The sequence below is a fragment of the Myxocyprinus asiaticus genome, chromosome 1, assembly GCF_019703515.2.
Source record: "Myxocyprinus asiaticus isolate MX2 ecotype Aquarium Trade chromosome 1, UBuf_Myxa_2, whole genome shotgun sequence".
In the NCBI taxonomy this organism is placed as follows: domain Eukaryota; kingdom Metazoa; phylum Chordata; class Actinopteri; order Cypriniformes; family Catostomidae; genus Myxocyprinus; species Myxocyprinus asiaticus.
Window position 1 is genome coordinate 16,281,879 of NC_059344.1, and position 25,376 is coordinate 16,307,254.

At 37.8% G+C, this 25,376-nt stretch overlaps 1 protein-coding gene across 3 annotated transcripts in view; it reads right to left on the reverse strand.

Annotated features, from left to right (window-relative positions):
* Positions 1-2,010: 2,010 nt before the first annotated feature.
* LOC127450913 (E3 ubiquitin-protein ligase DTX4-like) overlaps positions 2,011-25,376 on the reverse strand; it is a 28,099-nt gene continuing 4,733 nt past the window's right edge. For all 3 annotated transcript variants that reach the window (XM_051715474.1, XM_051715431.1, XM_051715523.1), the window contains exons 3-9: positions 21,996-22,977; positions 8,998-9,059; positions 8,653-8,814; positions 7,438-7,499; positions 6,035-6,355; positions 5,767-5,856; positions 2,011-3,795 (exon numbers count right to left, since the gene is read on the reverse strand). In XM_051715474.1, the coding sequence (XP_051571434.1) occupies positions 3,568-3,795; positions 5,767-5,856; positions 6,035-6,355; positions 7,438-7,499; positions 8,653-8,814; positions 8,998-9,059; positions 21,996-22,977 (1,907 nt within the window). In that variant the 3' untranslated portion in view covers positions 2,011-3,567. The remainder of the gene's footprint in view (positions 3,796-5,766; positions 5,857-6,034; positions 6,356-7,437; positions 7,500-8,652; positions 8,815-8,997; positions 9,060-21,995; positions 22,978-25,376) is intronic.

A 25,376-nucleotide genomic window follows, 5' to 3' on the forward strand; every position in this document is an offset into this window, starting at 1 on the left:
CCAGTCTCTCAAATGATTTCTTGACCACAGACGTCAGAGTGACAGGTCTGTAGTCATTAAGTCCTGTGATTTTGGGTTTCTTTGGGACAGGAATGATGATTGTGTGTTTGAAGCAGCATGGGACTTCACACTGCTCCAGTGATCTATTGAAGATCAGTGAGAAGATGGGTGCCAGCTAGTTAGCACAGGAGTCCAAATTAATTTAGATATTTTTTTCTTCTTCTGTGGCTTAAAGATGTCTAAGTTGTGTAACCATATATATATATATATATATATATATATATATATATATATATATACCTATCAGCCACAACATTAAAACCACCTGCCTAATATTGTGTAGGTCCTCCTCGTGCCGCCAAAACAGCGCCAACCCTTATCTCAGAATAGCATTCTGAGATGATATTCTTCTCACCACAATTGTACTGAGCGGTTATCTGAGTTACCGTAGACTTCATCAGTTTGAACCAGTCTGGCCATTCTCTGTTGACCTCTCTCATCAACAAGGCATTTCCATCTGCAGAATTGCTGCTCACTGGATAGTTTTTTGATTTTGGCACCATTCTGAGTAAATTCTAGAGTCTGTTGTGTGTGAAAATCCCAGGAGATCAGCAGTTACAGAAATACTCAAACCAGACCGTCTGGCACCAACAAACATGCCATGCTCCAAATCACAGAGATACAATTTTTTCCCCCATTCTGATGGTTAATGTGAACATTAACTGAAGCTCCTGACCCGTATATGCATGAGTTTATGCAATACACTGCTGCCACATGATTGGCTGATTAGATAATCGCATGGATGATTGTTGGTGCCAGACGGGCTGATTTGAGTATTTCTGTAACTGCTGATCTCCTGGGATTTTCACGCACAACAGACTCTAGAATTTACTCAGAATGGTGCCAAAAACATCCAGTGAGTGGCAGTTCTGTGGATGGAAACGCCTTGTTGATGGTTGCCGCTGTTTTGGCTGCACGAGGGGGAGCTACACAATATTAGGCAGGTGGTTTTAATGTTGTGGCTGATCAGTGTGTATACTGTTTATATGTATATATTCTTCCAAATTTATGAAACCGACATGGATACAAAAGACTTTTGAAACTGGATTTTTAAAAAGATGTCTACTTTTAATCATCCTAATTTTAGTCATTGATCTTATTTGTCAATGACCCATGGAGATTACTGACCAGGCCAGCTTGGCTTCATAATCATCTAATTCAAACCTCTAATTCAGAGCATATTAATATATCCAAGGAATGTTATATAAATCAGTATTGATTGATGAATGACATTTAGGAAGAATATACTGCTTCATTTATTCACAAAAAAAAAAAGGCTGGAAATGACAATCAACCCTTTGCTCTTTGAATTTGCTCCTGCTTCAGATCCAGTGTGTTATGTAATAGAGTATTAATTAGCAGGCTGGCCTGTAGAGGGAATGTTCTAGTCTAAGGAGGAAGCCAGATGGGCAGTTAATTGTGTGTTAAGATAAGAGTGAACATTTGAATTTAATCATAGAGAAAGACAGCATCTTTTATTGCCACCTTGATGGCTTCGATCTGTTTTTACTTTAGATACATTCAGGAATAATGCATAGTGTAATTATAACACACTAAATATGGTTAATGTACATTCTTTTAATTTGCTGTGTTACAAGAAATATCCACTGCATGCTTACCCCATAGACTTCTATTGTAAGCACAATTTTCTATGCATTATTTTGCTTTTTTTTTTTACAATGTACAGTATGAGTCTAAATAATTTTCAGTTGTAACTGACAGCAACTGTTGCATAGACCAGGTTAAATACAAGTTACGGTAAGCTCGATTCCTTTAAGATCCTCTTTCATGAGGGCCTAATATCAGCTGAAGATCGCCCCCTACTGTGTAAAATACTTAATGGCCTACTGATGTATATAAACTATATGCACAAAAGGGCCCATATTTTGAATGTGGGTGTTTAGATGTGAGAAAGATCTGCAACAATAAATCAAACCAATGATTCTTTTTCTGAGTACCTTTAATATTTATTCAGTATTCCAGCAGCTATTTAATATGCAAGAGTTGTTTTGTACATTTTATATTATACAGCAACATTAGTTCTCCTAGCTCCATCCCCAGTCTGTCTTCACAGTTTTCTTCCTGGCAGAAATGCCATTTTCACTGTTGTCTCCATAGCAACTAACATGAGGAACTTGGCTGGACAAGTGCAATAAATGAGTAAAACTTCACAGTGGAAAAAAAACCCTAATAGCTTATAAAGAAAAAAAAGTTAAATCAATTAAAAGTATATTATAAAAATGTCTCATTTACTTCCACAACATGCTTTTGGATGCAGGAAAAACAAACAGAATTGTGTACATAAAACATACATACAGCACATCAACTATAAATGTAAGCTTACACATTTGCATGTACACACATGCAGCAGTCTCGTCAACAGCTTTGTAAACAGGTCCATTATAGACCTACCAAGGACTGACCAGAAAGGCAACCGGAGATAGTTTATCCACTCTAACAGATAAATTTCAAACCTAATAGGGCAAGTTAGTTGCTCTTAGTAACCATTTAAAAGGCCAACACCTTCAGCTTTGGAGATTCTAAACCATATTGTCTCCTGTAGTTCTAAACTGTAATGTCACAATTCTGTAATGGTTCTGTCTCTGGCAGCACATCTAATCACATAGAAAATGTGTTAATATGTTTGCTTTTTGAGAACACAAGTCAATGAGAGGCTAGAAATGGTAAAGAATAATTTGTGCATTGTTCGTCCGCTGGCCGACAGTCTCACCTTGGCTCAACATTTCTTTAATACTGATTAATGAACTAAGCAGTTGGAGTCGAATGTCTCTTAACTAGATTATCATCAGTCCTGGACAGAGACAAAGATTTGTTTCTATCCCAAAATCAATAACAACACAGGATTCTCGTTTCAAAAATATAAAATAACGTAAGATACGATAAAATTAGTACAAATATAAGTGGTTAATGTAAATACTGCAGACATTTAGAAAACTATGTCGTCAAATAAATACCATGGTAATTACTGGAATGTATATGTTAACCAGTGCCACTATGGGGCAGTAAACATTCACGTTCCGTCGTCTAAAACTGCAACTGGAGCTTCCATGTTAGCGACAAGTGGCGGCCTTGGTTATACCAAGGACATAAAACTCTCTGCGCCAAAATGATACAACTACATGCACAGAAGTACCTTTGTTTTGCGTATCCTTCACAGAACTACAATACATTAAATGGCTGAACAGATGCCGAGCCGTTCACAAAATTGCACCAAATCTAGTTTTTGTGGGAAGGGTGCTAACCTCCCCACATTGCAAGACTTTTGTATTATTACAGCACTTGCATCTTGCCCTCCTAATTCTGACAGATGTCTTTAACAGCAGGAGGGCTGATATCATTGAAAAAGAAATCCTTTCGAAGTCCTTAAACTTCATAGTGTTTAATTTCGCAAGTGACTCAGGATTCGGAGAAACGATAGCTGGGAATTGGATTCAGATTTGGCAACACTAACACGAAACATTCAGTCTTTGTGGATGGACCCCTCCCTCAGTCCCTCAGACACTCTTCCTCAGTAATGCCTTGCGCCCTCAACTCCTCCAAGACGTTGTCGAGGTGACCAGAGTCGGGGTAACCGTGGCCGGTCAGGTTGGAGCCGAATTCGGTCTTGTGATGCACCTCGTTCCAAATGACTGTATCCGTCTCACCTGTAGTGCTGGACGTGCCCACTGAGAAGATCAGCCGGCGGTCCCATGCAACCAGCAACAGCTTCAACACCTATTAGAGCAGAATCAGGACAGAATTGTTTAGAATAATAGCTGAAAAGCCTAGTAGAGTTAGGTTTCTGTTGTTGAAAGTAGAATTTTGGTATATTGTTCAAATGTCAATTAATAAAGCTTACAGATGCACTTAGTAATGTTTTTATTTTTTAAGTTTTACACAAAGAAATGACTGGTAATTTGTAAAAATATAATTTAAATCATGTTCACTCACATGAGATAAAGTCTTAAGTCATATCATTACACTGATGCACACACCACAAACACACATACAGCAGCGATTCTGTGTCAATGATCAAGTGCTGGGAAAAGGACCTCTTAACCTTAATTTTTTTGTACAAACCCAGAATGAACTTGTGATAAGTCTCATTCACATAACTCACTGGAGAGAAGCAGTGTTGTGCTTCCGTCTACCAGACAATTTGCATGAAGTATCAATTCATGGGCCGTGCCAACGCTAAAAGAAAAACAAGACGTTCTCTGCAAGCACTTTTTACGTGGAGTTCAAAACAGTGCAAATTATGTAAATGTGGTGTCAGGATTGCTGTAGCAAAGTGGATAGCCACGATTAATAATGTGGAGGATTAGGGTTTAAGAGACTAAATGCTCATTGCAATGAATACGTAAACTATGGGGACTAGTTCTTTCAATTAGTCAACCTCCCACTTACACTTTGGTGAACATGAAATGCTACTTGAAGTAGTGCAATTTTACTGCACTTCTGGTTTTATACCATGGAATGCTTTGTTTGGAAAACGATAAAGAGATAGTTCACCCAAAAATGAAAATTCTCTCATCATTTACTCATGCTTATGCCATCCCAGATGTATATGACTTTCTTTCATCTGCTTAACTGAATGGGTGCCAAAATTTTGAAGCTCCAAAAATCACATCAGTCAGCATAAAAGTAATCCATAAAACTCCAGTGGTTAAATCCTTCTTCTTGTGTTTTTGGCGATTCACAGTCTTGATGCATATTGCCCACTGCTGGGCAGAGAGAAGAATTTCTTGCAAAAATTACTTAAATATTGATCTGTTTCTCACCCACACCAATCATATCACTTCTGAAGATATGGATTAAAACACTGGAGTCGTTTGGATTACTTTTATGCTGCCTTTATGTGCTTTTTGGAGCGTCAACATTTTGGCACCCATTCACTTGCATTGTATGGACCTACAGAGCAGAAATATTCTTCTAAAAATCATAATTGTTCTGCAAAAGAAAGAAAGTCATACACATCTGGGATGGCATGAGGGTGAGTAAATCATGAGAGAATTATTATTTTTGAGTGAACTATTACTTTAATAAAACATTGCTACATATAGTTGATTTTCTTTTCCAAGAAGAAACTAAATGCATTTTGACAGGAAAAAAGTAGATCTTCTTTTGGTTGCTCCCATTAGGGGTTGCTGCAGCAGACCATCTGTGATCTGCATATTTGACTTGGCACAGGTTTTACACCGGATGCCCTGTCTGATGATGGGGACTCTAACTTGCATGTTTTTGGACTTGTGGGGGAAACTGGAGCACCCAGAGGAAACCCACATGAACACAGGGAGACCATGCAAACTCCACACAGAAATGCCAGGACTTGAACTTCTTGCTGTGAGGTGACAGTGCAAACCACTGAGCCACCATGCTGCCCCACAGGAAAAGAAGTATATACGGAGTTTAAATTTCATCACTTTTAAAATTTGCGATTAATCGCGGTTAACTATGAAAAATCATGCGATTACTAGTTTTGGACAGCACCAGTATTTTTACAATGGCATTATTTGCAAATATTTGCTTCTTGTGTGATCCTGCATCCACATAGCTAGGTGTCAGTATAAGTCCAAGACTACTGCAACATCGGCCAGCACACAAAAAATTTATTTTTTTTACTGCGTGCACCATTAAGAAAGAAGTTAACGTTTTAAAGGAAGATGATGAAATAATGATTGTGTTAGTGAAAGTAGGAATACTCACTAGGCGGCCTTTCTCACTGTCAGGGAGGTAGCAGTGTCTCGGGAAACCGCGGGCTGTAAAGGGCTTCCCGGGGTTAGGATGTTCAGGACCCTAAAACAAATACAGAGAGAGCAGTTTAGACCAACAATGCAGTTATATAAATGTGTGCATGCAGTTATATAACACTGCAGCAATGTCATATATGATGTAGGTGGCATGAATTGTATGAGAGCAATGCAGTGTTTTTAAACACTGTTCTTATATGTGTCTATAGTAAGTTAAGTCTTACCTGAATGCCAGGGGGGATGTTGTAGATAATCCGGATGGTTTTGCAGTCAGGGTGTCCAGGAAGCGAGTGAGGAATGACGTGGTACTCCATCTTGCCAGGTGGCTGGTTTCCTGTTTTAACACCATAGATGGTCTTGCAGGTGGGGCACTGGAGGCTGCCATCTTTGTTGCCGTTGTTGTACATGGCCACCAGGCACTGCAGGTGGTACTGGTGTCCACACTGAGACAGACGACCTACCGACTCTGCCCGAGAAATGCCACCGACACCCGGGCCTTTATAGCCAGAGGGGCCACAGAGAGACTCCATACAGATAGTACAATCCTGCAAAAGGAGAGGAAAGAAATTATATATGGTGAGCTCTTTTGACTCTTGGGAAAAAAGGAATGAAAAATAAAGTATTATTGTAATTGATTCTGATTGGTCATTCAAGGCATTGTGTGGTCAGATTTTTTTGTATAATAGACCTTATTCACAGTAGCACCATCTTTGACAACAGCGGTCTGAAAATTAAAATTCTCATCACTTACTCTCCCTCATGCCAGATGTGTATGACTTTCTTTCTTCTGCTGAACACAAATGAAGATTTGTTGAAGAACATTTTAGCTCTGTTGGTCCATACAATGCAAGTGAAAGGGTGGCAGGATTTTTACACTCCAAAAAGTACATTAAGGCAGCATAAAAGTATTCCATACAACTCCAGTGTTTTAATCCATATGTTCATAAGTGATATTATAGGTGTGAGTGAGAAACATCAATATTCAAGTCCTTTTTGGCTAGAAATTCTTCTTCCTCCCAGTAGGGGGCGATATGGATGAAGAATGTGAATCACCAAAAACACAAGAAGAAAGTGGAAGTTAAAGTGGAGATTGACTGAGCAGGGAGGAGAATTTATAGTAAAAAAGGACTTAAATATTGGTCTGTTTCTCAATCAAACCTATCATATCGCTTCTGAAGACATTGATTTAACCACTGGAGTCTGTGGATTACTTCAATGCTGATTTGTGTAATCTTTGGAGCTTCAAAATTTTGGCACCCATTCACTTGCATTGTATGGACCTACAGAGATGAGATATTCCTCTAAAAATCTTCATTTTAGTTCAGCAGATTAAAGAAAGTCATACACATCTGGTATGGCATAAGGGTGAGTAAATGATGGGAGAATTTTCATTTTTGGGTGAACTATTCCTTTAAAGGCCTTTCAGATCGAACGTGTTCTTGTGTTAATGGAACAGAATAAAGGTGGCTTTAAATATATTTTAAAAGTTCAATTACTTTTAACTTTACACAGCGTTTCAAAAACGTGGTGATCATTACATTTCTGAAAAAACTATTTTGTCAAATAAATACAATTCCATTCATTTCAATATATATATATATATATAAAAAAACATGTATATATATACCTCCTCAGGTGGGTTGCGGACCTTCTGGAGATATCTTCTAACCACTTCCTCTGAAGTTCTACCTGCTCAAATGAAAGACAAAATGAATTAAATGGAAGGTCGATTTGGAAAAATAAGGCATTCATCACAATGTTGTGAGATACAGTATATATATATATATATATATATATATATATATATATATGTATATACACACACACACACACACACACACACAGTAAATATATATTAGTGCTGTCAGCATTAATGCGTTAAAGCATGCAATTAATTTAAAATGTTTAACGTGTTAATTTTTCTTAAGCGCGATTAAAGTATGTACCAATTCGACATTAGATTCTGACATTTTATTCAGCTCCGTGTGAGTTCTGAACACTGTTAGAGGGCGGGCCTTTGCGATGTGTTTAGTGAGCACATTACACTCATATACACATTAACAACAAACACACAACAGCGAATCTGTGCCAATGATCAAGTGCTGGAGAAAGAACCTTTTATAAAACTAATGCTGAAGGGACTTTGTGGTACTTCATTAAGTCCTTCACACGCTTTTTGTAAGTCAGCATTTTACCACATTAGCATGTCAATTCTTCCTGTTGACGGGCTTCTCAAATGTAACCGCCGAACTTTGAAGTGTCAGCTAATGACCGACAGTTCGGATGATTTATCTTTATATTGGAAGTGCCAGCGCTAAAAGCAGAACAAGACGTGCTTTTCATATGGAGTTCAATCCAGCGCTTGATGCCCTGACATGAATCATATGCATTTCAAATCTAAAGTGAAAAGACAGCCTGCTGACTGATTAATATTATATGAGGGTTTAATGTGCATTGCCATGAATACTAGTTCTTTCAAACAGTCAACATCCAATTTAGACTTTGGGAAATGTTTAATGTTGCTTGAATTGGAGGTATTTTAGTGAATGTACACTGTGGAGTTTTGAAAATGTTAATAAAGCATTTTGTTACATACTGTATTGTTTTGTTCTATTGTGTTGTTCTTTCCAAAGAACAAATAAATACATTATGACAAGAAATAAGTATATGTAGAGTCAAATTATACTACTTTTAAAATCTGAGATTAATCGCGATTAACTATGAAAAATTATTAGATTAATCGCGATTAAAATGTTAATCTATTGACAGCCCTATATATATGTATATATATGTACAGTACATTTTTCAGTATAAAATCAGTACAAGCGTGTGTGCTGCTGACCTTTGCGGGCCTGCTTCTTTGTGGTCTTGCGGCAGCAGTGGCCGAGGCCGGGCACGGGTTTGATGTCACTCTTGCTGACAGGTGGGGGGTGGAGCACCAATTTGGGTGGGCGGGTCAAGCAGACTGGGAGTCCAGCGGCGCTCATCAGAATACCAGTGATACCTGACCAATGAGAAGAGATATTTAAACCTTTAAATGTTTAAATTTAAATGTAATAAAAGCAATGGGCAGGTTTTTGTTCCATCTATTTTTAAGTTAAATGTTGATGGGTTTTTATTCTGAATACACTCCTACATTTAATGATCAAAGTTGCTATTTATAACTTGTTTGCAAGTTGTTTCTCACCTGCCAAAGCTGGGTGGACAGGACTGGATCCATTTAAGTTCTTGACTGGGACAGTTGGGACTCTAAAACATAAAAAACACCCCATAAGACATCAAATAAAACACATGCTTCCAAGACAGAAGCAACCATTCACAAGATCATAGCAACGAAACACACACGCAACTTAATTGTCTTATCTATAATCATAATCTGGATCCAAACTAAAATAACCATGTTGTTGTCATGGCTACACCTGCTTGCGTATCACTCCCCCCATCCTGACCCGATGACATGTGGAGTCACGTTGTAGTATGTAAACCAGGTCACACCTTCTGTCAAACCCGCTGCTGCCACTAACAAAACCTCCAACTGGCACTGAGTCAGCAGACAACAGCAGCGTGTACCACATATAAAACCTCACATGGCCAGACAACCTGTTGCTCATTTGTTGGATATTTAGCTCGCCGCTGTCTGTACTTGTTCAGACAATTCCAGGGCATCCCTATCTCAGCACGAGTGAACATATAGTCAGTATAACTACTAACATTTAACCAATAGTGATATTTAGAACATCCAAAATCTACTGTTGAATAAGTGTTCAACAGGCAACTAATGTAGGCCTACGTTTTTTTTCAATTGTTAAACTAATCTTAGACAAATGCTTAAACACTACATTCGATTTCATGAGTTTGCTGGTTCATTAAGTCCTGAACCGCATTAAAGGTAAACATATTTACAGTGCTGTCCATTACGGAGGGGCCTGAGCACAGGACTGGTCATGAGCTCCGAGATTCCCCCCGGACTATCTGACTAAAGCAAGAAACAGAAAGACAATTTTGAAATAATTGGTGTAGGCATTATTAAATATAAATGTGGAGATAGGGATGGAGGCATGCCGGAAGAATTGTCGACGGTGCGAGGGAAGCAGTCGCTTATGTATCCTTGGGATCTGACTGGCAGGCCTAGATGAACTTACGTTTGAAACTTCAGTTTGTCTTTTCTAGTAAATTTCACAATAGGCTCAAAGGTTTTACATATATAAAAAAAAAAGCATATGTTTTTGGTAAAAAACAAACAAACAAAAACAATTCTACACCGTATACTTCAGGGACGTCTGTTAAAAACAGTTTGAAAACAATACTTTTATGAATTTCTTACGAATTTGTGAAAAATAAGACAAGTAGAAAAACATGTTCAAAGAAACTCACTGTTTGACCTTGATAACTGTCATGTTTCAAATATTCCGACAAGCTTCAAAGAAAAAACAACAGTTCAGTCCTTTGGTTATCCCAAAATGATTTGTTTTCCCCCTTAAGAAAGACGGGACCCAATGTAATTTTGTCTTGCATATATTTCCGGTCTCTGTGTTGTTCTCTTGTTGGATACGGTCGTCTTGCCTCTCTCTGTCAGTCGTCTTTCTTATAGTGCTAATCCTCCAGTTTCCATCTGTTGAAAAGCAGCTAGGAAAAGAGGTGATCCACGTCACAGCAATCGGGATTACCTCTCAACGTCACACTCTGACACACCGCCATAAGATTCCATCACACCGGCACATAGGCCTAGGGCAAGAATGCTCTTACACACACACATAGCTATACCATGTGTGTGTCCTGCACGAGTTGAAACGTTTTGATCATATATGGACATGCAAAACCATTGACTATAATGACACATAAACATAATATATAAACACCTGACCACTGGTGTATCACCAAACTTATTTGTTTGAAAGAAAGAAGTGATCAGTGATGAATCTTTTATTGAATTCTACATAGTGATCATTAAACACTTTATGATTAAGATGCATGATATATCAGTGGTGACCATGTTGATTTTTGCCAATATTAGACATTTTTTGGTTGATATCGGTATCAGTTTAGTTAGGCTGATATTGGAAGCAGATAATATATGGGCTTATTTTTTTTTCCAATTCCAAAACTATAAAAAAATTAAACAGTGCATCTTTTCTACCACACATTATAGAGTTTTAGATGTCAGCATTGTCTGGAAGTTTAAAAGGTTTTACAGTTCTTACAGTGTGTAAACTGTCAAGTCAACATTATTACTGGTATCTGCAAAAATTTCTATGTTGATGCATCCTTAATTATGATGTCATAATTGTCACAGCCATTCATACGCATCTAAAAATGGTAGACAGAAAACGCAAGCTCAAGTGAAGAAATTTTGCATTCCTCTGTGTAAAAAAGTTCACGTTTGGCAAACTCTGACCTGCGAAGTCGCATGAGTAGAAGACACGCAGAATATCACAACATCCCACATTGACCTCTGGCTCAATATAAAGAATACATATTTCAAAGCTGCATTTTTTTTTTTATTGTTGCAGGAAAATGAGTAGATGTATATTTTAACATTATGAAAATAACTGTATTTGCTATTTGTGGTTTATTTAATAAAACTAGAAGTCCTCGAGTGTGACATCATATCCTGTCCATTGCAGTGTCCGAAATAATTTTGTATGCTCAAAGACTAGTAAAACCGTGGCTTTATACTGACACCTAGCTGCAAAGTCTATGGGAAATTTCCGAGGTTTGACTGTCTGCTTCACGGAAACAGTTAAGTCAGAACAGTCTGAAGGTCTGTGCCGAATTTGGTGTGTGTAGCTTGAAAGCTCTAGGAGTTAGAATTGATCATTTTAGTCCTGGTTTAGGGATTCTAGAAAAGCCCTAAACCAAGTCTGTACAATAACAGCATGTTGGCTTTGCCCATCAGTATTTGGCAAAATGTCTGTATTGGTTCATCCCTATTTATAATGTCATAATTGTCATTGAGTGTGTTAACACAGATGATCTTAAGCCATTTACACAAAGCAAACTGACGGTGTGTACGTGGTAAACTGTGTTCTTTTAATGGATACAATTTTAATTAAAAAAAAACTTTAATAAAGAAAACCAATCAGAACACGTAGATTTTTACTCATTTTCCCAGTAACCACATTTACCAGCATTCTGGCAACTTATTCAGTGTCTTGTGAGCTTGTCCGTTTATGTTTCGATGAACAGTCACTGCCGCAGACCAAGTACAGACATGTATTGCCACACATTCACACTTTTACAAATCAGTGGGAATATGTTTAGGATTATACAAGCTGTTCACATATGAGTGTCATCCAATTTAGTGAAACCTCAAAAACACAGATCAGTGTGCCAACACTGGATAATGCATTCATAGTGAAGTGTGATGATATGTGGTGCCATCAAGGTGAACAATTAGTGGAGGAGGAAGTGCAGGATGTTGGCGTGCATGTGTTGTGTGGGGGTGAAAGAGCCTATCTGCAAATCTTCAGTCACGTTTGCTGCTGGCTAATCTAGCGGTATTAGCACAAAACCCATACGGTTGCAGTCGTAAGCACAACTCACCTAATCAAACCATAGCCAGATGTAGACACTTATTGACGAACATGAAGAGCACAATGAAGGCAAGAAACAAAGGAATGGAAATGCGGAACAGGTGGAGAAAGCTGGAGGCAGGGAAACCCTAACGTCAAGAGTTCGCTCGCTTGATGACAATGATGTCAAATTCACTTACGAGACCCTCAACCTTGATCCCATCACAATCCTTTTTATTTTTTGGCTCATTTGAAGAAGGCACTGCCAGTGAATCTTACTTGCCAGCCATTTTGTTATTGTTATAGTCCAATTGTGACTTAGTTATGTTATTGTTAACAAGACAAGAGCTATACATTCCTCACAAAAAATAAACGTGGTGGTACCATGGTTGAGTAATGGTATCAGATGGTAATACTAATGGTTACATGGATCTTTGATATGTACTATAGTATTATTTTGAATGGTTTATTGAAATCTATCTTACCATATTCATGTCCGAAGGTATTTACAAGGTATTCCATAAGAATGTGCTTCAAAAGAATACTGTGGTATTCCCATGTTTTATATTACTATGGAACCATGTCTTAAAAACACATGGTATTATCATTATACCATATCCAAAATAAATGGAGTATTGTTTTTGTTGTTAGTAATGATACAATCCAATTGAGTTGAAACAAATTAAAGGTGTACTCAGTAATTTTAGTTTTTTATAACTTTTTTGTTTTTATGTTAATCAGACACCAAGCAGTGTAGCATCATGCAAAAGCATTAGATTTCAATTGCATATGATTTTAAATATATTTTTCAGAAGCACAGTTCATTTCTTTGTGTTTAAAACTTTTTAATGAGGGAACGATTACTGAGTGCACCTTTAAGAAAGCCTCTATATATTTAGTGCAAATCCTATTATTGCCCGATTTCAATCCATAATACTGGCGTAACAGTGAATCGGTATCGACCAAAAGGCTATAAGTATGATGGAAAATGCTGTATTTTTTATATTCTTGAGATGCACCGATATGGAGTGTCAGGGCCAATACCAATGACCTATAATTCACAGCTCTTTGTGGCTGATACCGATACTGATAATCTTTTTTTTTCTTTTTCAATTACATTTACATTTTTTATCGTGTAACCTGTAACTGCTATCTAATAATTAAAAGCTACTCATTTGAAAAATAGGTGTCATTTAAAAGTTTGGAAACACTTAACTGCTGATATTTAAGGTTTGCCAGATGTAGCCTAATGTGAGCCAGAAATGTACCTATATTACAGATGTATGCTGATTGTAAAGAGAATTAAATAACAATACACTTGCATAAATTGTTAGGTGCCATTTATATAAGTATTTACGGTAATCCTGAAGAATTGCTCACAGAGAAAGAATAATGAACTTCTAACAGATTAATCCATTAAACCAAAATGAGGCCATACATTAAAAGCATGTAACGAACATTAAACAACAAAACACAATAAACTCAATATAACTTATATGCCAGCAGCCAGACAGCGTGCAGTGGTGGTTTGTGTATGTTGTGTACAGTATGTGTGTGCATTGCAGACATTCACAGATGCTTATCACAGTGCTCATCTATGACAGTTCCAATGTATGACTTATGAAATGTGATCACAATCATAATGGGAATAGGTAAAAACATCATATAGATCGAATAGTTATGACATGATTAGTTAGAAAAGTCCCAACTTGTAAAATACAAGCACATTAGTTTCACTCACTAACTGGTAACTGCCCGAGTCCCTCCCCGAAAGAGAGAGACCGCAAGCAGTCAGAGATTCTCAGCTGCAAGCAAATAAACCGTAACAAAATATTGGTGGTAATTCCACTTTCAGACCAAGTAGAATAATATATCAGCCGTCTTCATATAGTGCAACCCTACTGTACACCATGAGATAGAGAGAGAGAGAGAGAGAGAGAGAGAGAGAGATTTCTAATCTGTGATGCCAGACTTAATTACTGTCCAGTCAGAGAAGCCACCTGGGATCCAAACAACATGACTGAAAGAGGAAGTGAAGAACTGCTGAGGGGCTTTAAATATTCCACTGGTGGTAGAAATGAAACTGAAATGGAATTAAAATTAGAACAAACAAACCTGCAATCACCAGCAACAACTAATCATTTTCCACCTCAGCGAAACACTGGAACAACAGTCAGACAAATTACTGATTGAGGCCAGAGTTTGTGAATGCTGTACAAGACCAATCCATGGGTGACAGAACAAGCTGAACAACAAAAAATGTTTTGCAATGAATCTTTTAAATAATATTAAATCATTTATTTTTGAATGAATAGCAATTTAATTTTATACTGACAGTTGAGGATTGAAGTCCAGATAAGCAAAGATTAAAATAAAATATAGAAATGTTACACTTAATATAATGTAGATTTAGAGAAAATAATATAAATTAATTTAATGTAATTTAACTTGTCTGCTTAGTTTTCAGAATTTTTAGATCTAGAAATGCGACAACATATTTCCAGGCATTTCCAAGACTTTGATGAAAAGAGTTTTCTAACACCCTCTATTGGTTTAAAAAAGATCAACGCTTGTGGCCCGTTGGAACATCAACACAAGGAAAAAGTAGCCTAAATATAGCCCTGCTGGTCTATAAACACATAAAAACTACAGATATAATGGTACATACTACAATACGGTATGTGATGATATTTAATTAGTGGTGCATGCTAAGGCTACTATCGCTCACACTTAGAGTTAGCGATTTGAACAAAACACTTAACCTAAGAATGAAACTTTGGTGCATTACTCATCCAACACTGTTGGTGCTACGGGCATGAATAAAGTCTTAATACATGTGGTTTAATGAGAAGGGGAAGAGCTAGCCTATTACTTACCTAAGTAACTCAACGCTTTTCAACTCCTTAACAATACAACAAGCAAAACAGAGGGACTTGAGCCATATCTAGAGACTGGGGATGGGCTCTTTGGACTCTGGACACTGAAAACACCCTAGAAACAACCTAGCAACATCCAACCGCACAGCAACATGCTAAAAATCACTTAGAGCACGTTAGCAACCCCATAACAAATTCCCTAGAATTGTGGTGGTGACTTTTGCACAGGCAAGCACCGCTCGTTTGAAGGATTGAATCGCCAGTGGATTGAATCTAGTTTGCCAACCCTTTTGTTTCTGTTATAGTCAGACAGTGACTTAATTATTAACAAGATTATCGACAAGAGCTCCACAAGCCTCACAAAAATAACAACGACGGTACCAACAAGGTACAGTGATGGTATCTGTTGGCACTTTTACATGGTACTTTAATAAATGCCTTTGTAGTATAATTGAATCTTACGATATTAATGTACCATGGTACTCCAAAATAATACCACAGATAAGCATTTATTTACATTTTCTTTAGAAAGTGAATTCTAGTTTTTTTAAAAAAAATTTTTTTATCTACTTTAACTCAGTTCACAACTACAGAACTGTTAGCCAATGCTGAGGATTCAGAATGTTCTAGATATTGCTTTGGGTATGTGCATTTGCAAAAAGCTTAACAGGGTTCCCACTCTCTTCAAGGCACAATTTTTATTGTAAACAACAAGTGTAATATTTAAATAAAAACATGCATCCATTTAAATCGAGCTTTTATTTTGGCGTTTCTTTGTGTTTTTGACAGTAGTTTCTCACCTCCAAGCAGTTCACAACATGGGCCAGTGTGAATATCAATTCCCGTAAAGCTGTGATTTAATTAAATAAATAAATATTCTGCATCAGTGGCGTAACCACGGGTGTGCGTATGCCACCCAAAACGTCAGCTTGCACACCCAAATGAAATACCTTTATGACGATTAATAATAGTAAATTGTGGTGTAAAAATCCATTGATATAATGCTGAATCTTCAATGCATCAATTACGGAATACAGGGCTCGACATTAACACTTGTCCAAGTGGAATTTTGAACGGGTAAGTTAAAGAGAATTTTACTTGCCCGACTGGACTAGTAGCCTGAATAAAATATCAATAACAAATGTTAGCTCAATAGCACGGGATTGAGCACAATTTTAATCATTCCCGCATGCTTCACTTTCAAAATGCAGGGAATTCCCTCTATTGCGTCGCCCTCTCTCTCTCTCGCTTTCACTCATGGTGCAGCGTTCAGCAGCTTGTGAGTGCGAGCAGTGGGGAATCACATATTTACTGAACTTTAGATTTTACAAATATAAACGGGTATAAACCTGTTAATTGGACAAGCGAATGGTGTTGTACCACGTCTCTATAAGCGAGCGATGCGATAAAACTATTGCTCCTGTTTATAATCAACAAAGCTGTCTTCATCACAAGCGCACAAATTTGGAGAGATCTAATTTAGTATCGTCACATCGTGGAGCTCCCTCATAATATAGCAAGACGCAAAAACGCTTTGTGTAATAATACCATCTGTAGAGTGAAGAGAAACGCTTAAAACAGACTTATGCACCCGTTACATCTCTCATCTTTCTAGAGCTCCATCTAATGTATGCATCTGAGGTATTTTCTCTGCCATGTGAATTAGTCAATTTTAATAAGCATATAACAATATCAATTATAATAATATTAACACTATAACATTAATATATTACACACAATGAAAACCTATTATCTATCTTTAATATGCATATCTGTTTTGAATATACAACCTAACTGATTTAGCAGCAAGGTTCTCACAGGAGTTTATCTGTTAGCATTTGCAATGCATTCTATCAATATTAAACAGCCGTTTTTAATGCAACTGGTGAGAACTGACTTGTACTCTCAAAGAGACGATTTACCCAGAAATGAAAATGTGGTAACACTTTACAAAAAGGTTCCATTTGTTAACGTTAGTTAACTACATCAGTTAACAAGAACTAACAATTAACACCACTAAGATTGATAAATGCTGTAAAATATTGTTCAGTGTTAGTTCATGATAGCTAATGCATTATCTAATGTTAATGAATGGAACCTATTGTAAAGTGTTACCAAAAAAATGTGTCATCATTACTCGCCTTCATGTTGTTCCAAACCCGTCTGTCTTTCTATCTTCCATGGAACTCAAAAGGAGATGTTAGGCAGAATGTTAGTTTCAGTCTCAATTCACTTTTATTTTATTGTCAGAAGGACAAGCACATGACAATGCTTAACGTTGAGCCCTGGAATATAATAATAATAAAACAAAACAATGTGTAACAGAGGCCTTCTCAGTAAGAGAACGCCTTGAAATTTGAACTCCGTAGCATAAACTTTCTTAATTTAAAATGCATGCTTTTTTTCCTCAGTCACACGCTCTGCGTCTGTTGCGAGAGCCTATGACTGAGGAAAAAAAGCATGCATTTTAAATTAAGAAAGTTTATGCTACGGAGTTCAAATTTCTGAGTCATTATTCATAATTGCATGCCCCCATTTGAGCAAAACATTGTAAGCTAACTGTTCTTTGCTTCCCCAATTATGATATATTATGTATTTTATGTACTATTTGGAGAATACACATGAAATGGTATAATAACGCACCTTTACTCGTGATGTTTGTTCATAACACGTGTTATAGGCTTACGCCATTCAGTTGTTAATTCTGTGACCCTGCTTGATGTAAAAATTATTTTTCTTTATATTACAATTATTGATTAAATACAGATTATATTAAAATATATTGAGCATATTCAACAGTCTACCGTCTGTTTCTTAGTTTGCATCAAGTCAGACATGATGTTATCGTCCTTTTCATGAATATCCTTTTCATATTAGCTGAATAATTAATGCAACATTAGCATTATTATTTGGTTATTTATATTTCCAGTCACACATGTACCAAACCTCCCTGCACTCCCTAAAATTATTTAGGAAAATAGTTCTGAGCCGTTCCAAAAAAACATATCGAATTTTATGACTAAATATAAAGCCTAATATTTAGATACATTAACAGGCTTACCTACTCCATTTACATAAATTGCCATTCATATGTTTAGTTAAGTCATTATAATGTAACACAGGGCTAAAAAGAAATTAATGCTTCATCTCTTGCACACCAAGTTTTCCCTTGGCACACCCAAAGCCTTGTTTCTGGCTACGCCACTGGTCTGTATGTGCTGCACACTTCAGAGTGCTCTGCTCATCTCTCTCTCACACACACACACACACACACACACAAGAGCGCATGTGATGATCATGATGAGGCATTTTCAGTGTTTGAGCGTATTAACATATCACAATTTTAATTTGATTTTGCATCTAAACATTCATATTCGTCCAAATATGTCATATTCCATGACATTCTGCATTTTATAGCTAATGTCATTTTTATGACTAGATTCCACGATTCCATCCATGTTTTCCACATACTACATGTGGTAACCACGGTACAAGCGGATTCCAATTGTTGAATTATTAAAAATTAATTCACATCCCGAGGTGTGAAGGCCGAATCAACATGCTACCAATGGGTGTGAATTTGTTAAAAAAAATAAAAAAATACAAAAAAATCAGTGGACATGTGAGAACCCTCCTAAACCTCAAACTTATTGTGATTTATAAGTATGCAAGAGCACGTCTGAATATATCTGCTGGCTCATTTCAGTTTTCATGGCTCTATCCCTTTTGTTTGCCACTTCACCTAAACTTAAAGCTGTGCTACTCCACAGTGTCTGAGACAGACGTTTGTGTCTAAGGGACAGCATCGGAATTCTCACACGCAAACACACTGTCTCAAAACAAACACTTGCTCAATCAAGCAACTATTCCCAAACCTCCTTCACACAGACTACCAAGTCTTATCAGCCTCCTCCCACTTTCTACTGACATCCCCCATTTAACTGCATTGTGTTGCAAATACAAAACCCAAGCTGCCGACTGCCAACAAAGGTTGCCTTGGATACGCTCTAAGCACACACATACACACACACACGCTCTCAAAAACACTCACACAATGGGGCTAAAGGGGCCCCCAGGAATGAACGGAGCATGGGAAAGGAGAACAGGCAGAACAAGACCGAAAGAAGGCGGGGGCTTTAATGAACAAGACTGACCTGTTGACACTGATGGTGGACTCCCATCTAGAGTCTAGAATGCTTCCTTTCCTTTGCTTCATAACTATACTCTCGCCTTCTCACAATGAACCCACAGGCAGACACACTTTTTTAAAAGTGATGGGTTTGGTATTGACAAGACAACTGTTTGTGTTTTGCAAAAAAAAAAAAAAAAAATTTTATTAAATAAATAAAAAATGCTATTGCTAGTACATGGGTACTTTACTCATAACATGTCTATGAACTTTTTTTAATCATCAGGATCTTAGGGCAGAATTAGAATGAATATGTAGTGGAAAGTGTAGGCTATATTAGGCGATGTGACTGGTCCCCATTTCTTTTTTCCCCATTTTCAACATTTAATCACCCTTTTGCATTTTAAATGGTCCCAATGAGATTAAAGCTGAATGCATAATCATTATAAAATAATTTGCAAAAATATAGCATTTGTAGGACATGTCAACTTTCCAAAAGAATTTCATGTCTGCTATCCACATTTTGAAGTAAATCAAGTTTCCATGGATCCAATTAGTGTTGTCAAAAGTACCGGTACTTCGGTACCAAGTCGATACTAAAATAAGAAAGATGTAATGATACAAGTGTTTCTGCAGTACCGGTAGTACCGAGCACCGACTCAATCCGGTACCAGCGCGCAGTATGACTGACACACGACTGCTTTAAAAGGCTGATTTTAAATTTGTGCTCTGTTACTCCTTGTATACTGAAATGGATAATTAATCAAATTAAAATCGTGACATGCCCTAGTGTGATCTATTAAACCGCTAAAGGCTGCAATCTTACTGTGGAAGAAATGCGTACTTTAAATAAATCCGACCGCTCATTCACAAGAAACTCCACAAACATTGAGAATCATTCACGTTGTATGAGATGACAGAGCAGAGCACTTATCCATTGTGAATCATGTAAAATATATATTTATATAATTAAAATCACAGCATCTGCGCTTTAATCTCAGCTCAGCTTTATTTATATCGCATTTAAAACAACAGAGTTAACCAAAGTGCTTCACAGTAATAAAATGTAAAACATTACAACATTTCAAAATGACCACATACACAAACACCAGCCATCTAAAATTCAAACACTCCAAAACTGTGTCTTACATTTCATTTGTTAGACTCAAAGGCCAGTGTAAGCAGATGAGATTTCAGACGTGACTTAAAAGTCTTCAGTGATCACACTGCACCTTGTCGCGAACTGTTTATCCGGAAAAGTGAGGCATACGGCAAAAAACACGTCATAATAAAAGCACGATTCATAATAAAAGCTAGATGCCTGAAATTTAAGAAATGTAATAAAAATATATTGCAACTTTATAGTAAAATTTTATATTCTCTGTAATAATAATAATAATAATTAATCAAAGTGTCACGAGCAAGACATCTGTTGAATAAAAGTTTGGCAAAAAAAGAACATGTTAAATCTTTTTCTATTTTCACTTGTTAAAAGTTTTAAGAATTTATTGATTAGACACCATTTTGATGATGAAATTAAATTAAACTTTAAAAAATGTTCTGGAAAGTTCTGGAAAATAATAATAATTATTAAACTATAATTATTAAAATAATTATTAAATAATTAAAAATAACTAAACTGGTGTGTTCAATAGCACATTATCATATAAGCATATTTTTGCTGTGGTATCGAAATTGGTATCGAGAACTGTGAAATTTCACTGGTATCGGTACCGACTACTGAACCGACAACACTATATCCAATTAAAGTTCAAATCATGACCATTTTTGGTATTATTGGGAATTGAGTGTTTCCTCAAAAGTACTAAAAGGATTGTTAATGGAGTCGTTCAGGAACCAGAATCATTGTGGAACTGGAATCTGAACTAGAATCATTAAATTCCTTACTATTTCCATTCCTAGTTTTTGGTGGGAATGGAGTCTTTAAAATATGTTAATATTTCAAGTATACTTGATACTTGCCTTTTTTTTAAATAACCTGTATTACAGATGTGAAACCCATACCGTTTCCTATCACAGTGCAGAGTAGTTTCGAAGAGATAAACTAATAACCTAACCCTTTTAAACCACAAAAAAAGATACCACATGGGGCATAAGATTCCAGTTCTCAATTGTCATGTTGATGTAACTTCACTTTTACTCTATTCCTTATGGTAGAATCCATTCTAAAAGAGCAATAAATCTGAGCTAACTTTCTTTGTGTACACAACCCAGAGTGAGACTTGTTGTAAATAGTAAAGGGTTTACATTTGACAGAGAAGCGGTTAAACACAAGCCAAAAATATTCAACTATAAAGAGAGTTGCAAGGGGCTCACAACATTTGGTCTAAGCAACCATTCACCATTTTAACATCAATAAAGTTGAAGCTTGTTGAAACTTGGTTCTCATCCATCAAGAAAATCAAGATCATGTTAGTGACAAATAGTGATATATGGATGGTAAACGTCATTCTGCTAAACTCGTGACATTTGACTGCTATAAATGTTAGGGTTACTCCAAATAAACACAATGCATGAAGGTCCCATTTGAATCTTACAAGACTTTCTGCACCACAACGGTTACCATCTAGACACAACCAAGAATTACAGAAGTATCTTTTATACTTATCCTTTATAACCACAGATGGATGCTGTTGTGGCAACTTACCCTGATGCAATAAGTGCCCGAGACTGTGCCATGGCGATTCTCTGCAGGGCGGGGCGGCTTAGGCCAGCCAGACTGCTGCGAGGTGGCACTGGGGCGGCACATGCTGCTGATGCTGTTGAGACGGGACCCAGAACACGAGCAGAGGGTGTGGGAGCGCAGGTGGTCGCTGTAGATATAAGGGCGTTGGAGGGTGTTGGCGCATTAGGGTTGGGTGGGGAAATAGTAGTGTGGGGTGTGGTAGAAGGAGGTGGGGGTGGCGGTACAGCAGGTGGAGGAGGACGGTTCGAGGATATTGACAGGGCAGCAGTGGCTGAGCCCAGGAGAGACAGGGATTGTCCGAAGCCTCCACTGGCACCCGAGGTAGAGTTCCTGTGTGGGGAAAGTACTCGGGAAAGGGAAGGAGGATGAGGGAGGGTAAGAGAATACGAGTGTCCCCTTGATGCTGCTTTGGGGCTCGGTGGTTTGGGTGCTGGCGGTGGCTTCCGCCCAAGAGTTTGTGCCATACTAGGGGTCTTGACACCCAAGACTAGCATACACTGTTGGCAGGAACACGGTTGACCCAATGACGTAATAGCAGAAGCCGGGAGAGCTCCACTAGGATAGGCACTGCCATTCCCTCCAATCACCCCAGATACTCCCACCCCCAGGAGTCCACCACTTCCAGCTGAAGACCACGCATGGGGCTTAGGCAGAGGGCCAGAGACAAGCGGGTAGGCCAGGTCCGAGCGCCTCTGGATTCGTCTGCGCCGCTGAGTCTGTCCATTGATCTGTGTCATACTTTGCAGGTCTATGAGGTAGCAGAAGCCCAATGGTGTTAAGTCCAGCCAGGGCTGCTGCCGGTCGCGAGCTGCCTGAATGGCGATGCTAACCTCTGTGTCATATGGAGTCCATGAGCCCGAGTCATTCTCCCATTCCCACACCCAACCTTGCCCCGGTGCAGACCGTGGATCATAAAAACTTCGCCGCACGGGCCTAAGTGTACCTGCATAGAAGAGTAGAGACACATTAGCCTAGCAAAATAGACAGACATTGTACAGTTTGAAGTTTTTAAATATCAAAAAGCACTTCGATTTTGTCACAAACCAAACAAAACAACAAACAAAGTCAGATCATTTGCACAATCAACACCTGATGTTCAGAAAGGAAATATATTATGTGTGTCAGTGCAACTGAACTGAACACTGAGCTTGTTTACATGGACATGAGTGAGCCATTTGTTGTTAGAAAGCTGCTTAAGACACGAAAGCGCCATTCGCGTTTACATGCACTGTGTATGTGGCGTAGTCTTTACCCCCATATACATGAGGCTCGGTCAGTAAGCAGCTTTTGCCACAGCAATGTCATTTCCCCCACGACATTGGTGTAAATGCCGAACCAGGCGTCTGAGGACAACTTCTCTTTTTTTCCCTCTGTTGCTATATTTCCAGATATCGCACAGTTGCTGATGTGTTTATTCTGTAGCTTTCCATCGCACCCTGCCGCGGCATTGCGCTGTAAAAGTGGGGTTTCCCTCTTATGTCATACTCCAGGATTCTTCCTGGTTTATCTTCAAAAACCTATAAGAACGTTGCTTGTGTTTACATGGCCACATTAGCAGTGTTCTCCGGCAGAAACTTAGGTGTGTTAAACCGCTTTCCATGATTTGCTTCTTGCTTTTCGAAGCAGGTAGTATTTTTAAATCTCAAGCTAGAGAGCATTTCATTGGATAAAGTGTCTGTCAGTTCATACAAGATGACTCATCAATATTTTGGTCAGGTTTTGTGGGAGAATAGCTAAAATATTATTTTGCTAAGTTTTAAGCGTACACTAACATATACAGTAAATGGCTTCTAGGGATGCGCGATATATCTGCGGCCGATATATTATTGGCCGATAACCATGAAAATCAAAATATTATTATCGCGCTGATAATGGAATTGCTGCCAATAATTTGTTATGGTTTATTTACTTGTGGCTGAAATTCTCTGACTGCCTGCGGCGTCTTTCCTTCAGGCAGGAACTCGGGAAGTCTCAAGCCACAGTGTGCGTACGCACACACAGCAAGCTTATGTTGCTCTGTGAGGATTATTTCAACATCTCAGCACCATGTTACATTGTTTTAGTCATCAGCTGTTAGTAACGATGGCATTTCCCATATTCTGTTTGTTTCATTAGGCAATAAACGAAACGCGGCAAAAAATATGTATGTTACATGGGGGCTATCGTTTTCGTTTATTACTTTATGAAACATAAACAGAATGTGGGAAATAGCACATCGTTACTTACATTACAGCATTGTGATTAAAACAAGTCCAAGCACAACCTAAAACGGGTTATTTAATAAGTTATGCAGTGGAACTGTCTGTGAATGAGACGTGGATAAGCACAAGCACGCACGTAACACACACAAACCACGCTGCACTCGCAGTCTGGCTGCCGGCACTAATAATACACCATGTATACAGAGATTAGGGTTTGTTTTGTGTGTTTTGTTGTTTAATATTCGTTACATGCAGTTTATCACCTCATTTTGGTTTAATGCATTATTACAGCTGTTAGAAGTTAATTATTCTCTCACTTTGAGCAAGTCACCAGGATTACCGTAAACACCTATATAAATGGGCAAGGGCATTATCATTTATTTCTCATTTAAATCACCATACATCTGTAATATAGGCACATTTATGGTTCATGTTATATCTGTCAAACCTTAAATAGCAGTCCAAATTCCTAGCTTTTAAATTACACCTATTTTAAAATGAGAAACTTAAAATTAATTTGCAAGCAGTTCCAGGTTGAAGAATGAAAAATTAAAACCTTTTTTTTTTTCGGTATCGGCCACAATGAGCTGTGAGTTATCATATCAGCCCATATATCATACCATATCGGTGCATCCCTAATGGCTTCAAAAGCTAACAGACCCTAAGTCACAAAACTTGTTAACAGTGCAAAAGGCAAAGATAAATGCTTAAAATGCCAAAAATTATAATAACTGGGCCACAACTATGTTCCACCAATGAGATTTGTTATGTTTTACCATTACAAACCGCAACAATTCATTTGAGACATAATAAAAACAATTAGTGGCTTGTTACGCATGTACCAGATTCCACAAACCAAGAGACCTAGGCAATAGTTCATGAGTACTAATGTATTATTAGTCTCATGAATTTGACAGTCCACAAACTGCAACACAAGGGTTATACATTCACCCCCCTTCATGACCTCACTCTGCTACCATTCATTTCTCCATTTCCACGTCCTCCCTTGTGTTTTGGGAGCGATGGGTCGCTACCCTTCACCGACCCTATTCTTTCCGTTCCTCCATCTTCCCATGAAGTGTAGTCAGCTTTGCACAATGGCTTTTGTCAGCGTGGGTGATGGAGTCTCCCAAATTTCTGA